General features: G+C 40.9%; 1 protein-coding gene across 2 annotated transcripts; it reads right to left on the bottom strand.

Annotated features, from left to right (window-relative positions):
• Positions 1–1,576: 1,576 nt before the first annotated feature.
• On the bottom strand, positions 1,577–14,489 carry LOC138980318 (arsenite methyltransferase-like). 2 transcript variants are annotated; one of them, XM_070353184.1, is made up of 10 exons: positions 14,393–14,489; positions 13,334–13,564; positions 12,670–12,820; positions 11,761–11,897; positions 10,181–10,250; positions 8,577–8,658; positions 7,996–8,121; positions 6,720–6,862; positions 6,248–6,364; positions 1,577–4,292 (listed from the first exon to the last, which is right to left on the bottom strand). In XM_070353184.1, the coding sequence occupies exons 2-10, from the start codon at positions 13,558–13,560 to the stop codon at positions 4,227–4,229; spliced, it is 1,119 nt and encodes a 372-aa protein (XP_070209285.1). In that variant the 5' UTR covers positions 13,561–13,564; positions 14,393–14,489; the 3' UTR covers positions 1,577–4,226. The 2 variants fall into 2 exon arrangements, with proteins under 2 accessions (XP_070209285.1, XP_070209286.1); XM_070353185.1 differs by lacking the exon at positions 14,393–14,489 and adding an exon at positions 14,196–14,214.
• Positions 14,490–18,386: the final 3,897 nt, after the last annotated feature.

An 18,386-nucleotide genomic window follows, 5' to 3' on the forward strand; every position in this document is an offset into this window, starting at 1 on the left:
TCGAAGGGGGTAATAAAGTGATAATTTGTCCTTCTCATAGCAGTGAGTTGTTGAGAGAGAGAGAGAGAGACCGAAAGGGGACAGACGTGGGAACTCCAACCACAGCTATGCAGCTATGTAGGAAGTCAGCCAAAATGAACTCCAGAATCAATTCTTCACTTTCTTTTCTTTATTTGGTGTTTAACGTCGTTTTCAACCACGAAGGTTATATCGCGACGGAATTCTTCACTTTTGATGTCAGTTTCCAAAGGTACTGTTAAAATAAAAGCAACTACACTTAATAATCAGTTCGCCAAGACAGCACATGCAATCCGGGTTATCCCAACGATCTGCAGGCGGTGCGTTTGAAGTTTATAACGAAGATGACAATTATGTTTTTTACCCCCAGACTGGCACCAGAGAGAAGAAAGAAAGCCGACCGAAAAACAGACACAGACAAGCGGCCAGCCAGCTCCTGTGTGATTATACATGACAGGCAGTCTCTGCATGAATCTCTTGCAGCGAGTGGTTTTCAGCATTTTCATAAACTGTTTAGTTTGAACTGGTTGAGGAGACTGACTTTTCCTTTTGTCTCAGTCTCTGTCGAGTCTGTCCTTTTTTGCAATTTTTTTTCTTTGGGGGTTCAGTAATATGCATGTACTTATGCATGGCAATGAGGGGTGGGTAGGTTGGGGTTGCATGGAATATTCTTGAGATTAGATAACCAAATGGATTGATACAGGTCACATAGGGTAAAAGCCCAGGTCAATACTAGGAGTAGGAAATCATTTTCTGAAAGTCAGACCATATTGATCTACAGAAGCAAATAATTTGACTGGGAGCATCTCGTTACTCCCCCGTATCGTTACTCCCCCGGCTCGTTACTCCCCCGGCTTGTTACTAACCCTAACCCTAACTCGGTTTGTTCTCTCCCGTTTAGGTGGCACCCATTTTCTGTTGTTGCAGCACCTCAGCCTAGGTTTAAACAACCGATATGGTTCTGTTTGACTCAACCGATATGGTTCTGTTTGACTCAACCGATATGGTTCTGTTTGACTCAACTGATATGGTTCTGTTTGACTCAACCGATATGGTTCTGTTTGACTCAACTGATATGGTTCTGTTTGACTCAACTGATATGGTTCTGTTTGACTCAACTGATATGGTTCTGTTTGACTCAACTGATAAGCAATGTTCTCGCTAAATTGATCCCTAATATCATTCACTCTTGTGTCCTTACCAAATTTATCCAATTAAGTTTGATGTACTTACCACATTGTGTGTGTCCAAGCATGTCTTCGCCATACAGCTGATTTCGCGATGTAGTGGAACCAACAGATCAAAAATTAAAACCCCACCAAAATGTGCTTTCTTCTGTGTGTATGAGTGTACAACTGTGTGTGTGTGTGTGAACATATCTGTGTGTGTGTGTGTGTGTGTGTGTGTGTGTGTGTATGTATGTGTATCTGCACACACAAGCATGCCATCCTCAAAAGTATAAAAACAATAATCTTTTCTCTCTGCGTGTAGCACAGTCTCCAGAAACAAAATTCATTCAACCTTAAAAATTAAAAAACAAACAAAAAAATGCAACAGGTTTGGTAGAATAATAAGTTTTTATTGATTTTATGACTGATTACAAATGTATATCTTAACAAAAGAAGCTTTAACATTTACTAACAAGGGATAAAAACCAAACAACAATATTTTCATAATAAATCAACTGAATAAATCTGGTTCTTTGGCTTGACTAGGTACAAGGACTAGGTAAAATAATTGCCCCTGAATTCAGATATGAATAAAAAAAATACTGGTTGTTAATCTTTCTTTTCCTTCTTTATTTGGTGTTTAACATCGTTTTCAACCGTTCAAGGTTATATCGCGACGGGGAAAGGGGGGAGATGGGATAGAGCCACTTGTTAATTGTTTCTTGTTCACAAAAGCACTAATCAAAAAATTGCTCCAGGGGCTTGCACAATATATGACCTTACTGGGAGAATGCAAGTTTCCAGTACAAAGGACTTAACATTTCTTACATACTGCTTGACTAAAATCATTACAAACATTGACTATATTCTATACAAGAAACACTTAACAAGGGTAAAAGGAGAAACAGAATCCGTTAGTCGCCTCTTACGACATGCTGGGGAGCATCGGGTAAATTCTTCCCCCTAACCGGCCGGGGGTTGCACTCGGATTACCTGTTTGCTCTAGACAATTTCTGATCATAAATACATCTATGTTTACTTTAGGCTGCAACTCTGTAACTATTATACTCTGAATCATTGCACTTTTCTGCTGTCATTTCAACAAGGAAATTATACACTGTATAGCATGTAATGCCTGTTCTCCCAACGATAAAAAAGTCATCCTGTGTAAAAAAAAAACCAAAAAAAACAACCAACCCAACCTTAATAAGGATCATACAATACAACAAATATTAACAAGCCCTTTAATCACAAAGGATGTATACCCTAAATAATGATTAAAAAGTAATGACATGTAAATAACATAATGCACAAACACATACAAATGCCAACAAACGGTTTGATATACATTTATTCATTAAAAATGTTATGGCTTTGATTAAGGGAAGAGGCCACAGACTAGCAATGTTAAAATTTCAAGCACCATGCAAATAAAAGGTAACTGAGGCAGTGAGTGTCAATTTAATAACACAAAAAGCAAACAATCAAACTAAAATATTGCAAACAATCAAAGTTAACAATCACATCAGTGCATAATGCTGAACATTTGTAAAATTTTCATGAGCATATTATTATTGGTCATAACATATACCATTCAAAGATCAGCACATTTCCATAATACTGGTTAAAACTTGTTGGATGTTTATTCTCTGTTCAAAATCACACAGGGAAAAGTACTTACAAATCAAAAGCCTTTGTTTATATCAGTCAGGCAAACATTGTGTAATGAAGAACAAAATAACAGAATAAACCATCCCCGTTGTAAGGCAAGACACAAACAAATCCCACAACCTAAAGATACATTTTCACTTGAACATTATATTTTTCTGTATACCAGATAAATATTTCTCAAATGCACATACATGTACACTGTATCAGCAATTAATCTAGCCTGAAGATTACGGACTGGGATACAAAGGTTATCAGAAGTACATTAATTAGAAGTGGTTAATGACCTTTACCTGCAGTACACGTGTGGTGATACAATCGCCCATTGAGCATTTCCCAAAAGCCGATGTTACTAAAAATAGAACGTATTAATTCTGGGAAATTGTTCGCTAGAAGTACTGGATAATCATGCAACTCTTAGATTAATTCGTTCTCAGATACATCACTCAAACCGATGACGCCCTATGGTCGGTTTATTATATGATGGGAAGCGAGCGGTTAAAAACGGGCGTCGACAGAGACAATGAAGGATAATAGAAGACCACAAAAATACTTAATATGGAGATATGTTTTTAACTGACTTCAATACTCTTGGTACCTCAAAAATACTTAATATGGAGATATGTTTTTAACTGACTTCAATACTCTTGGTACCTCAAAAATACTTAATATGGAGATATGTTTTTAACTGACTTCAATACTCTTGGTACCTCAAAAATACTTAATATGGAGATATGTTTTTAACTGACTTCAATACTCTTGGTGCCTCAAAAATACTTAATATGGAGATATGTTTTTAACTGACTTCAATACTCTTGGTACCTCAAAAATACTTAATATGGAGATATGTTTTTAACTGACTTCAATACTCTTGGTACCTCAAAAATACTTAATATGGAGATATATTTTCAACTGACTTCAATACTCTTGGTACCTCAAAAATACTTAATATGGAGATATGTTTTTAACTGACTTCAATACTCTTGGTACCTCAAAAATACTTAATATGGAGATATGTTTTTAACTGACTCCAATACTCTTGGTACCTTAAAAATACTTAATATGGAGATATGTTTTTAACTGACTTTAATACTCTTGGTACCTCAAAAATACTTAATAATTCCATACTTTCTTTCCATCCTGACGGAGGCAGTTTATCTGCCGAAATATTGATAAAAAAGAGTACCTAACCTGGTTACTGGCGTGTCTGCTTTTTATTTAATATCACATGTTATGCAAGAAAAAATCTGCGATTCCTTTTTTCTCAAGAGAGAATAACTGGAATACACAGGGTGCTTATAAAAATCTTTGGTAAAGGTTTAAGGTTAAGCTGGAACAGGCGCTTGAACCCTGAGAAAATTGTTGCGGAGTTTAATCACAGCAGCATGGAATCGATGAGGAGCCATGATCCTCAACATACTTGAATGGGTCAATTCTCTGGAAAAAACAAACAAACACCACCCTAAATAAATCAATGAATACATCTTAAAAATATGAAATAAAAAAATAAACAATAAAGTTTGCCGGTAAAGGAGTCAAGTTCATTATTATGCTGTGGTTGTGTTACGGTGGACACCCCATTGATGTGTAAACATCAGGTCTTAAAATGGGGGGAGTCTTAAAATGGAGGGAGTCTTGAAATGGAGGGAGTCTTGAAATGGAGGGAGTCTTAAAATGGAGGGAGTCTTAAAATGGAGGGAGTCTTAAAATGGAGGGAGTCTTGAAATGGAGGGAGTCTTAAAATGGAGGGAGTCTTGAAATGGAGGGAGTCTTGAAATGGAGGGAGTCTTAAAATGGAGGGAGTCTTAAAATGGAGGGAGTCTTACAATGGAGGGAGTCTTAAAATGGAGGGAGTCTTAAAATGGAGGGAGTCTTAAAATGGAGGGAGTCTTGAAATGGAGGGAGTCTTAAAATGGAGGGAGTCTTGAAATGGAGGGAGTCTTAAAAGGGAGGGAGTCTTGAAATGGAGGGAGTCTTGAAATGGAGGGAGTCTTAAAATGGAGGGAGTCTTGAAATGGAGGGAGTCTTAAAATGGAGGGAGTCTTGAAATGGAGGGAGTCTTGAAATGGAGGGAGTCTTAAAATGGAGGGAGTCTTAAAATGGAGGGAGTCTTAAAATGGAGGGAGTCTTACAATGGAGGGAGTCTTAAAATGGAGGGAGTCTTAAAATGGAGGGAGTCTTAAAATGGGGGGAGTCTTGAAATGGGGGGAGTCTTAAAATGGAGGGAGTCTTGAAATGGGGGGAGTCTTGAAATGGAGGGAGTCTTGAAATGGGGGGAGTCTTAAAATCGAGGGAGTCTTGAAATGGGGGGAGTCTTGAAATGGAGGGAGTCTTGAAATGGGGGAGTCTTAAAATGGAGGGAGTCTTAAAATGGAGGGAGTCTTGAAATTGAGGGAGTCTTAAAATGGAGGGAGTCTTGAAATGGGGGGGAGTCTTGAAATGGGGGGAGTCTTGAAATGGAGGGAGTCTTGAAATGGAGGGAGTCTTAAAATGGGGGGAGTCTTAAAATGAAGGGAGTCTTAAAATGGAGGGAGTTTTAAAATGGAGGTAGTCTTGAAATGGAGGGAGTCTTGAAATGGAGGGAGTCTTAAAATGGAGGGAGTCTTAAAATGTCTTAAAATGGAGGGAGTCTTAAAATGGAGGGAGTCTTAAAATGGAGGGAGTCTTAAAATGGAGGGAGTCTTAAAATGGAGGGAGAGTCTTAAAATGGAGAGAGTCTTAAAATGGAGGTAATATCAAATTTACAGATGCTATGAAGGAGAAGTCTGACAAAAAACAAAGTCACAAAAGGAGTCTTTAATTTGGGGTTCTGAAAGGGGGGGTTGCACTGCAACCTTTACCGTGCTTCCTGGGTCGTGGACGACCCAGTGCATCACAAAATAGTCTTTATCTCTGAAACTATTTGGAAATTTTTATTGAGACTTCATGTAATCTCTGATCACCATACAACTGTACTATTGCCCAACTTTTGAAATATTATCTTTGTAAACAAACAAATAAACGATAACGTAATTTGAACTACCCCGTCCGGATGATGTGGGTCTTGGACGACCATTATGGAATCACTTAAGGAATTTTAAGCTGTTTATCCTTATTCGGATGGCGTGGGTCGTGTACGAACCATACTCTGCAAAGAGGCTCCAAAACGTTTATCCCTATTTGGATGGCGTGGGTCGTGTACGACGCATACTTTTTACGTTGAATCCTTCTTCGGAAAGTATGGGGCGTCATCCGGACTGTGTAGTCCAAAGCATGATCCGGTGAAGGTTAAATGCAAACCAGCCATATTTGATTCTTGCCTGGCAAACACTCATCGTTTCATGGAAACTCTTGCCAACTCGTTGAGCCAACTGCTAGTTTACTTTGCCTGAGAAATGGATGAAAAATCTTACTGGAGCAGAAGTGACAGGAGTTGCATCCCCTGCATTCTCAAACGCGAAGAAGGTCTGAAAGCGTGAGGCAGATAGGATGGTGGCCAGTTCTGCGTCAACCACTTTGCCCTCACCTTTCTGCACACGGAAAATCACAAGTGATAGTCTTCAGCTTATCCATTAATTTCATCTCTGTTTTTCACTACTCATATTGATTTTATCTATCACTTGGTGGTTATCTGGAATAATGTCTTCGTTGGGAGCTACTTCTTGGAATATTGTCTGGGATACCAAAACAGAGGGAGAGTCTAGTGAGAGAGAGTTAAAAAAAAAAGAAAAAGAAAAAAAAAAAGGAAAACCCCCTGAAAAGTTCCTGCAACTCGTCCCTTGAAGACTAAACCTCTCTCTTTTCTCAAATATAAATAAAGATTGTTTGATCTGACTGGAAATGAAGAACACATATATCCCATTTCACTGTACATCCGTTTAATACCTTGAAAGTAACAGCATGGTCAAACTCCAGCTCATCACAGCTTCCCAGAATTCCCCCCTTGTAGGTGACCTTGGTTGCGGATTTCAGGGTCGACGGCAGTTTGAACAGGCGATACGTCACAGAAACAAACTTGGCATCATCACCTGCAAGGAAGACACACACAAAAACTCATTATCTTGAAGGTATCCCCCTACTTGTGCAAACAATCACATACTCCACTATAGATCTGTCAAGGCTTCCACTCGGGACAATTAAGAGCATCCCTTATCGAGGACACACAGTATAAAAATCAACAGACATCCTGTGTTTATTGCAGAGTGGGACATTTTTGCCGAGGCATTACTTATAAAATTAACTTCACTTTAAAGGCATATGTACGCGCTCCCGTGTTTACAAAGTGTAGTTTGCCCATAATCGATGTCAAACGCACCATAAGACCATATAATGACGATATGTCACCATGCGCGGACCATAATACATGCATTACAGCTTGTTCTAGCCTCTGAAAAAGTGAGGATGTCAACAAAGCCGCGGTGTTAGCTCCCTTGCATCAACGTTACATGTGTAGCCAAATCTATAAATAGGACGATCCAGATCAAAATGAAAATTAACATATCTCAACATTGAAGGGGTCCTAGACCACAATATTTTGCAGGGAACTTAATTTAGCATGTCTCCAGCTGTTGGTAAAGCAATTAGCGTGTATAGTCATCGAGTACATATGCCTTTAAATTAGTACAATACAACCCCACTTTTAAGACCGTCCAATTTTAGATTTCTTTTCTCAGTTGTTTTGTTCGTAGCCTCTGTAATTTCTTTACCTCCATTTTAAGACCTGATTTTATCAGATTTGTGAAGGTCCAGAAAGCTTTAATGTCTGTTCTAATACACTCGACCAAACAATTCATTTTTTTTTCTCGATCAGGCTTTTGGAGAACGGCAGAATAGGGTTGGCGGGTGATGAGGGAAGAGAGACATGGGGTGTTTAGATTACCAGCATGACACTTTTTTCTGTGTCTCTGCAAGAAGCATAAAGCACACCACATAAAGCTTTAGTGTTAACTTACAGGACATCATCTTAACATTTGGGAATGTCGTTGCGTGACAAACAAGACGGCCAACCTTATTCTCAACAGCCGGATTTATTATCCTTGACTGGAGAGTCAACAAGGGAAGACAACCCATTATTACAATGGCCAAAACGTATGCATGTGCCTGCAACTGACAAGCGGCGAGTGTACTTTTCTTTGTGTACTGACCCCATTACATAACTGACCTAACACGTCCTTGAACTTGCTGACGTCCACCATCTTGCCTGACACGAGTCGCGGTTGACTGAAGCCCACCTGCTTTGCTGTGGAGTACAGTTCCTCCCACTGCAGTGCTCCTGAAATGCACTCACCTGAAACAAACCAGTTGCAATAAGTTAAGATAAGAAAACTTCACTGACCATTTTTACGTTGACATGCAGATAGATAATTGTCAAATTCACACCACGACCATAACCCTAGCGAACACTAGAGTTTCTGCAATGTACAATACTGTGACTAGGTCCATCACCTAACAGCTGTTGTTGCGATCTTGACCAGACCTAGTCATGGCAACCCGCGATATTTGTAACGACATCACGGGAAGCCGCAACCCACGACTTGGTGCTGCAATTTGTTTAGATAGCAGCGAGGTTGTGCAACCTTCCTGCAACTTTTTATTCTCTAAGGGCGCACCCAACAGGTAAACCACAAATCATATAATGTGATTATGCTGTCAGCAGACAATATTGTCATTAATCACAAGGGCAATTTACAATCCAGTAAAAAGGAAAGTCTGAAAGTAAAAGCAGAAAAAAAGTACACATACCCCACAAGACACGGTGCTTTCTGATGCTGTCTGACAGGTGGGTGTTGGTGTAAATGTCACTGAAGTACAGCTCCCCTCCTTCCTGGCATTGAAAGCAAATGAAAATAAGTTTAATTTTACTGTACCTATCTAGTCCAATTACCTCTTTGTAATGGTAGATATATTCAAGATAATAAAATCCAGTACTGAACCTAAACCTGAACATTAGAGAAAGGTCAAAGCAGGAATTACCCTCTCCAAAAAGAGAAAAGATACATGTGTGCGGGTGACGCACTAGTCCCCCTTGTCATGGGCAGTTGCTCTGCATTGACTGAGTTGTCTCCCTGCCAAAGTGTGAGTTTTTTCTTTTAAATTAATACATGTAGTATTTTAATGATGTTGGTTCATCGGAAGACAGCACACCTCGTGACCTGTGAGATGTGAGATGTGGAGTACAGTGGAACCTCCCTTTTAAGACCTCCAAAAATCTGAGAAAATCAGGTCTTAAAAAGGAGGGAGTCTTAAAATGGAGGTAAAGGGTGGACTGGGTGGCCGAGTGGTAACGCACTTGCGCTCGGAAGCGAGTTCGACCCTGGGTCAGGGCGTTAGCAATTTTCTCCCCCCTTTCCTAACCTAGGTGGTGGGTTCAAGTGCTAGTCTTTCGGATGAGACGAAAAACTGAGGTCCCTTCAGGTACACTACATTGGGGTGTGCACGTCAAAGATCCCACGATTGACAAAAGGGTCTTTCCTGGCAAAATTGTATAGGCATAGATAAAAATGTCCACCAAAATACCCGTGTGACTTGAAATAATAGGCCGTGAAAAGTAGGATATGCGCCGAAATGGCTGCGATCTGCTGGCCGATGTGAATGCGTGATGTATTGTGTAAAAAAATTCCATCTCACACGGCATAAATAAATCCCTGCGCCTCAAATATATGCGCAAAATAAATTGGGAAAAAAAAAAAAAATCCCTGCGCTTAGAACTGTACCCACGGAATACGCGCGATATAAGCCTTATATTGATTGATAACGTTACAGAGGTTATGAAAAGAGAATCTGAAAAAGTAAGGTCCTATAAAGGGAGGGTCTTAAAAGGGGGGTTCCAATGTAGCTGTTTGTGGTGGGGTCTGGCTGCTGTTGTCGCCTTGTATGCTCGTGGGAACCTTTGTATACCCATAGCAGTTTTTAATAGGGCTATTAATTCAAATCTAAAATCTCAATCCTGTTTGACTGGCTTTGCCTCCAAAGGTGATTCTTGCGCTTCGGTTACACATGCATGAAGCAGAAAGACCTCGATACAAGCCCACAGTTTGTAAGTCAACTAAGTAAATGCTGCAACACAACATCTACAACAAGGGGGAAAGAAACACGGGAACCCCTTTCTAGGACACCCCCCCCTCCCCTAATTTAAGAAGCCTTTCCTTTTAAGACCCTATTTTCTTAAACTTCCTATTCATAACCTCTGTAAATTTACCCCCATAATAAGACTCCTTCCTTTTTAAGACCTGATTTTCTCAGATTTGTTTAGGTCTTAAAAATCGGGTTCTACTGTAACAAAAAAATAATCAACAAGTAAAAAAAAAAAAAAAAAAAAAAAAGCAAACAAACAAAATCATCACTACCTTCAGCACCCTGTGGGCTTCCTTGAGGACAGCTGTCTTGTCCGGGCTGAGGTTTACCACGCAGTTTGATCTGAAACAGAGACGTACTACATCACATGTGCACAATGAATATAAACACTGCCAAGCAGTATCTAACAAGTTAGACTTTTTCCAAAATTATACATATCTACCAGAGATGCTAAGAGGCAAGGCAACAGCTGGGCAGAAGCGGAAAGAACAGCCCAGAACAGGGTGCGATGGAGAAATGTCGTCAATGGCCTATGCTCCGCTGGGGGCAAAGGGCCTAAGTAAGTAAGTATACCAGAGATGCTCCTGGAACTTTGACTGTCCAAGGAAAAAAAGAAGACAGAACACACATACAGTGAACAGTAACTAAGCAAACTATTACAAAACAACTATTTTGACAACTGAACTCATTGTGAGGTGATGAGAATTTTCACATGACTTAAAGCAACATTTAAAAAATTAGCTCTAGGTGAAGAAGAAAGTAAAGAGATAGAAAGAGATATGTATGTATGTTTTTTCATTGTAAAGCGCTTAGAGAACGTCAAGCGCTCTATAAATCTCCCATATTATTATTATTATTATATTGGGAGAAAGAGACAGAAAAGGAAACAAGTCGCGTAAGGCGAAAATACAACATTTAGTCAAGTAGCTGTCGAACTCACAGAATGAAACTGAACGCAATGCAACGCAGCAAGACCGTAATACTCGAAGCATCAGTCCACCGCGCACGGCAAAGGCAGTGAAATTGACAAGAAGAGCGGGGTAGTACTTGCGCTGAGAAGGATAGCACGCTTTTCTGTACCTCTCTTCGTTTTAACTTTCTGAGCGTGGTTTTAATCCAAACATATCATATCTATATGTTTTTGGAATCAGGAACCGACAAGGAATAAGATGAAAGTGTTTTTAAATTGATTTCGACAATTTAATTTTGATAATAATTTTTATATATTTATTTTTCAGAGCTTGTTTTTAATCCAAATATAACATATTTATATGTTTTTGGAATCAGCAAATGATGGAGAATAAGATGAACGTAAATTTGAATCGTTTCATATAAAAACATTTTTTTTTACAATTTTCCGATTTTTAATGACCAAAGTCATTAATTAATTTTTAAGCCACCAAGCTGAAATGCAATACCGAAGTCCGGGCTTCGTCGAAGATTACTTGACAAAAATTGAAAAATGAGAGCGTGACAGTGCCGCCTCAACTTTCACGAAAAGCCGGATATGACGTCATCAAAGACATTTATCAAAAAAATGAAAAAAACGTTCGGGGATATCAATCCCAGGAACTCTCATGTCAAATTTCATAAAGATCGGTTTAGTAGTTTGGTCTGAATCGCTCTACACACACACACAGACAGACAGACAGACACACACACACACACACACACACACACACACATACACCACGACCCTCGTCTCGATTCCCCCCTCTACGTTAAAACATTTAGTCAAAACTTGACTAAATGTAAAAAAGAGACACAGGAAGCAGTGACAAACAGAGGAAAAAGAGAATTAAAGAGAACAGAGTGATTTTAACAATCCTCCACCAGTGGTGTCATTTCTTACACAATGACATCAAATGTGTTGTCCTTGAGACCAGCTTCCCCTAGCTTTTCAATGTAACCAGTCACAAACTCCACGTTTGGTTCAGTGTAGCCAAACTTCTCAGTGTGGTAGTCCACATGCTTCCGTGCCACCGCCAACTGAAACACACAAGAATAAAACAACTGATAAAACATACATGATATAGTGGACCCCCCCTTTTGAGACCTCACACAATCTGAGAAATTCAGGTCATAAAAAGGAGGGAGTCTTAAAATGGGGGTAAATTTACAGAGGTTATGAACAGAAAATCTGAAAAAAGCAAGGTCTTAAAGGGAGGTCTTAAATTGATGGGGGGGGGGGGGGGGGGGGTGTGTCTTAAAAGGGAGGTTCCACTGTAGCAGTTTGTCAGCTACTCAGGGTTAGGCACACACAGCCTGGCAGGATTGCCAACTATTTTTTCCTGCACAGGATTTAGGGGGTAGAACCATAGCAGCTAATGTTTGGCATTAAGTTTTACAAATCCTCATTGCAACATTACTCTTTCATAATTTATGGTAAGCATGCAGATGCAGAGGTGAGAAAGAGTGCGGAGGCAGAGGAGAGAGAAACATACAAACAAATGAAAACAAACAAGTGATTTTAAGGTTGCTGCTCTTGACCACTTTGGTGACATTTATATTAATCTACCTATATTTTTCTTAAATTTGACAAATTATTTACATATGTATAATTTATACCGTGGATCTAATAGTCACAATGTTGATTGTCTCCCTTGAAATTATTGAAATTGAGCAATAAAAAGATGAGTAAAGCTGAATCGCAAATAGGGTAATGTTTGGGGCTGCACCGCCACAACACAGGCTCCTTCTGGGAGGAATTGACAGTGAAGCGCAAAAAATGATTTAAAGTTTGTGGCAACCCCCACCTCACCTGTTCCTCCGTCATGTCCACACCCACCACCTTGCCCGAGGCACCGACCAGCTTGCTGAGAGCGAAGCAGTCACGTCCGCTTCCACTGCCAAGGTCAAGGACACTGCAGCCTTCCACTGCTTCCGGAATGACCAGTCCGCATCCATAATACCTGCACACAAAAACAGATATTTTGTTTCTGTAGTCAGCCAGTTAATGCCACAAAAATGAAGAATCAAAGAAAAAAAAGATGTGAAAAAAACAGGCTTTTTGGTTCAGCTCCTAAGCCAGGTGCACCCTGGACAAAATATTCAAGCAAGAGGATTTACTGGTCCTATGCATGGCTTTTTGCACATGACCTTTTATTTTTTTACCACACAGGGTTAAAGAATAGAACATAACCAGCAATAACCAGCTGGTGTGTGGCATTTTAAGTTTTAGAAATCTGAGATGACCAAACATTGTGGCTTAGAATTATTTGACGGACTCACTGAATTTCCCATGATCTTATAAAGCGATGTTTTGATTTTGAGAAGGATACATTTATTTGATGATTGACCGGTCAAATTACTTATTCTCTTGATTCTAAAAATATCTCACAACAATGGGTCAGTCTGATTGAGTGGATGGTCGAAGACAGACTGAACCCACTTACCTAACTACTACCAAATACAAATAATCTTACTTAATGGTGACATCGTCATGGACCTCCCCCAAGGCTTGGCGCACATGTTTGGGCATTTGCAGGTCCATCTGGCAGTTGACACCGGTCTTGATGTCATCTTTGGTGTTCAGCTCCTTGCCGTAATACTGCTTCACGGAGTCCTGAACATTCTGAGAGCTGTCACCCCCTGGGCAGCATGGCTTTTGTGGCTCCGTCTGTTTGGTGCCGGGTGCAGAACAGCAAGACATGTTTCTGATAAAAAAAAGGGTAATGACATAAAAAAACAAGTGAATAAAATACTACAAGCTCACATCACTGTTCATTGGCTCTATTGACGCCCGTTTTTAACTGCTTGTTTCCCTTTATATGATGAACCGTCCATAGATCGTCGTTCTCCCGAACTAACTCCTTAGTAATGTCATCGAGAATAGGGGATTTTGGGTAGGGAAATCCTTTCTCGGCGATTGGTCAATGCATTTCGTATCAATAATGTCAGTCATGCTTGAAATTAGGGGGATTCCCTGTATCCCACAGGGTGTAGTTTTTCAATAAAACTTGCAAATCATACTCGAATTTCTAAGAAATATCGGAAAAAACCCATCAAATTTCCTGTATACAGGGAATCCACCTACAGGAACTCCACCTACAGGGAATCCCACTCTTTTGGTCGACATAGACCCATCAGCCTACAACTACAAGTTACACTTACAGTAACAATTCAAACTATCTTGTGGCAATTTCCCCTTACCATATATGCTTTTTTTGTAAATTCGTTGAGTATGTCTGCAAACACAGAAAATCTATTAATTAAAAGGCTAAACAGTCAATAAAAATAGCAATGTTGCAGCAAACATTTTTCGCAAGAAATGTTAGGATTTGCCACCTCTGACCCCGGTCGAAGTTACCCCCCTTGTTCAAGAACCATTAGCACAAACTGCGACGTTTTCACCCCGACATTTGTTTCACGCGAAATAGCCTTTGAGCAATAACTGTGAGCAAAAAATGGCATATTTTCAAGATGGCCAAGCTTGTCGTTTTCAGCACGCAACTTCTGTTTGGAAAAGAAACAGTAATGCTCACGGAATCGTTCACTTGTTCGTGGTAATTCCTGCTTTTGCGTACGTGCAGTTTCGCAACTCGTCGTGTTATGCGGTGAATAGCAGTCTGCCAAGGGTACCTTAAGTCAGATCTTGGGGGGACAATTGCCCCCTCCCCTCCCTGTTAGCCGGTATGTGCTGGGGAGAAGGAACTTTGTAAAAAGAAATGTCAACGTAAAAGTGTGACTGCGAATGAGTATGCATGAATCCGCGTGTAAATGTGTTATGACGAAAATGGGACGCAGATTGTCCCCCTTGCCAGTCGTCTTTTGAGACGGGGAAAACGTGGCTGTTCCGGTTCTCCGATCTTGGTGCACGAAGGGTGCAAATGTACTTGTGTTTTTATCAAAACAACACCGTCTTATCAACAGTCGTCACTACTTTTCCGGAGCAGGCCAGTGAATGCTGGTTGATCGGGAAAGCAAAACTGATAGTGATACTGAAATGAGTATGTCACTGACCGCAAAGCCGTCTTTGAGTCAGTAGCGAGTGCGGCTGTAAGTTATCAATAAGCCCGCGGGCCCGGCCGGCTGCACCACAGGCGAAGGTGTCGTCCACTGGACTACTACTATCACAGAAAGAACATGCTAACATGACAGTAGTCTTTCTGTGATAGTAGTAGTCCAGTGGAGACACCTTCGCCTGTGGCTGCACCTCACCCCCCCCCCCCCCCCCGGCTCCTCCCCAGCTAGCCCGGTCACTGAGTTGTGTTTTAGTCAATGCTAGTGTCAGTGTGTGGCAGTGTGTGTGTGTGTGTGTGTGTGTATGTATGTGGTGTAAGCCGGTGTGCGGCGTGCGTGCGTGCGTGTGTGTGTGGCAGTGTGTGTGTGCCTGTGTGTGTCAGTGTGCGTGCGTGCGTCAGTGTGGCATGATTTACAATGCAGGTCAGTGGTTCGGTCCTATCAACCTTAATCATTTATTTGAAGCACACATATGTAGGCATAATATTTATGTGACGCCATCAATCAGACCAATTTCATTGATGATTACTGTAATGAAATTTGTCGATATGTAAAGGGAGGTCATGCTTGTAAACGATTTATCCGTATTTGTGTTTTGTCACTATGAAAAAACAACATAGGGCCTAATCCGATTTAATGTAAGGTTGCAAGGGTAATGTAAATGATTCCTGTGAATTACTGTATGCGATAAGTGTAACTATTCATTGAGAGCTTGTATTTGAATAAATGTTAATGTTCAATTGATATAGGACTGCTCATCAGTATCAGTTTTGCTTTCCCGATCTACCAGCATTCACCGGCCTGCTCCGGAAAAGTAGAACTTTACGAAAACATTTGTGTCAATTTTTTTCTCTCAAATTAGATGTACCGAGCTAGCTGTCATATTGTTTTGTTTCACAGATTTCCGACTGAAGCATTTATTTTCAAAATGTTGTGTATTTCAGAAATGTCCTGCTGCCTCGTCATCCCAAGCATCAAAGCGGTCAGCCAAGCCAGTGAGAACCTGTTGCAGTTGTGTCCGAGTCACCACCGTAACACACCTCTCTCAGTCTCCCACCCACCCCTTTCCTAACCCCTCCATCCATTTAAACCTTACACTAACTGCACGCTGACCTAACCCTTTTAACAAATAACACAACAAGCATGTTTCGCACCTTTGTCACTTCGCTACTCTGACCAGAGTCTGCAGCCTGACGGAAGGACACAGAAAAGTGACAAAGGCGAAGGAGGACTGCACCAAGATGGCTCCAGAGACGACCGTGACCAGTTGGCAGGCAAGATGGAGTTTATCACCCGCGGTCTTCTAAGGTACAATGTTTGTTCCTAATTTTCAGTTAAGTAAGCAGTGTGACTGTGTGTGTGACTGAAGTGGGAAAATGTGTGAGTAAATGGTGCCTAAGTCTTACCTTGCTGTGACGCAGACCTCATGGACAGCAGGGCTGAGGTGCACGAGAAAGTTACCACCCAAACAGGAGCCAGCCGCAGTGTTGGATTGGATGAGACTGAGCCGATTTCTTGTGATTTCAACGAATCAGACCATGCGGTTGGTTATCACTTGTTTGGGTGGCACCCACTTTCGGTTCGTGCATACCAGCCCTGGTGCTTGGTGTTGAGGGCCCGACCCTTTGATGCACGCGTTCGACCCACCAACATGCACCAAGCTCGTGTTCCGAGGAGGGCCGCTTCTGAGTCGGCGGCATCAGTGGATGCAAGACACATCGAGGTCTTTTGAGCAGGTTTGTCACACGGTTGGTGTGTTTGGTGTGTTCTTGAATATGTTGCCAGATCTGTTTCTAACTATTCTTCTGTAAGTCCACAGGTTCAGGAGACAGCAGAACTTCACCGGGAGGGCTTCAGAGACGACACCAGTTGGCAGGCTAGATGGAAACTCGAATGTTCACAAACAGATTTAAAAGTGAAAGCATTTTTATTCCGAATCGTTTCCTTAATCCAACAATATAGAGATATGATATGTTTACTCAAAATTAAAGAAATCGGTTTATGCAAGTTGGCTCTTATGTTGGCATGCTTTGCCGAGACCACTTTGACCCGTCTCGGTTTTACTGATTTCGGCTAGCCAGGTTTCAGTAGCTTCGACTATGACTGATCCGAGAATTTCAGTGTCGGTCTGTTAGTTTCAGGCCGACAGATTAACAAAATGTTTTGATATTGCTTGACGCGACATCTTTAAGTTTAATGTTTGGATGAACCACAGTTTGACAAAAAATAGGTCATGAGTAATTAAACTTGTTTTCAGGTGCAAATAGGGACCATTTTTATTGATGATTGATGAAAGTAATAACAACAAACATGACAAGCGCCGGTGTCCCGGCTAGCCATCCCTTTGCGTGTGTCTGAGGGCCAGGCATCAAGGACCAAGATTATTGGCATGATATGCCAGTGCCGACAGCAGGGGATTGATTGCACGGTTCCATGTCTTTTGAGCGCCAACATTTGAGCGCGAACATTTGAGCGCCGCAACATTACAGCGCCGCACATTACAACGACGCACATTACAACGACGCACATTTGAGCGCCGGGTCGAGTATATGTATCACGAAAGACGTGAGTGTGTGCTTAGAGTTATTGTAGCCTAGTCTGCAGCATAAGATAAGATAAGCGCCTTATAAATAACCTTATTATTTTTATTATTTAAGTTATTGAGACATCCCAGTGCACTAAGGGATTTATAGAGCAAATCGAAAAAATTCATTATTGAACGAAGCGCATAGCGCTGAGTTCAATAATTATTTTCGAGATTTGCTCTATAAATCCCTTAGTGCACTGGGATTGTTTCAATAACGATATTGTCAGTACCGCCATAGAAAAAAGAAGATTCCAAACGCACACTTTGCTACGCGCATTTGAATAGGCATAACTGTGTGGTCAGGTCGTGTACAGTAAGATCTACTTTTGTGTGGGCCGGTGTCTCAAGTGTGTCGTGCTTTCGTCACACGCATTTTAATTTCTGTTGGTAAATTCCAGTGTAGCGTTAAAGCTGAACAGTGATGATCTTTCAGAGAGACCTCATTTGAACTCGGAGAAAGGACTGTGCTCTTCATTATTTGCGATTCGAAACCCGGCTTCAGTCGAGCGTCGATGGATTGACTGTGCGGAGTGACTCCCCTTGAATTGACTACCCACGAAGGACTCGACGGTTCGCACATTTTCAAAATAAATGTGGCATATATCTCGTGTTGTATCTTCACTCATCGGGGAGTCTGATACTAAATATGAACGGTAAGAATGCTCTGAACCCTACACGTATTATATCCCCATCGTTTTTTCGTTCACATTTGCCCAACATGTTAATTTGCTGAGCGGGGTTTATGTCGTCTGCTACTGCTAGGCTAGAACAATCGAACCACTGCAGTCTGCACTGTCACTGAGTCTGCACGAATAAGGCAGGCTGGGGGTTGGTAATAAGTCTTATAATTATATGGTAAGAACGTTCTGAACCCTACACGTTTTTGATTACGATTGTTCTTGCCTTGAAATAATAATTCGGAAACCATT

This window comes from Littorina saxatilis, linkage group LG11 (assembly GCF_037325665.1).
Source record: "Littorina saxatilis isolate snail1 linkage group LG11, US_GU_Lsax_2.0, whole genome shotgun sequence".
NCBI classification, from domain to species: domain Eukaryota; kingdom Metazoa; phylum Mollusca; class Gastropoda; order Littorinimorpha; family Littorinidae; genus Littorina; species Littorina saxatilis.

Bases quoted from the DNA above. Each gene is read 5' to 3' on its own strand.
- LOC138980318 (XM_070353184.1), bottom strand. From the start codon at position 13,560: ATGTCTTGCTGTTCTGCACCCGGCACCAAACAGACGGAGCCACAAAAG. The intron at 10,251-11,760 runs GTAAGAAATGAC...TCTCTGTTTCAG, and splicing joins AACACATTTGATGTCATTGT to ATCAAACTGCGTGGTAAACC. The intron at 8,122-8,576 runs GTATGTGTACTT...GGTTTGTTTCAG, and splicing joins AAAGCACCGTGTCTTGTGGG to GTGAGTGCATTTCAGGAGCA.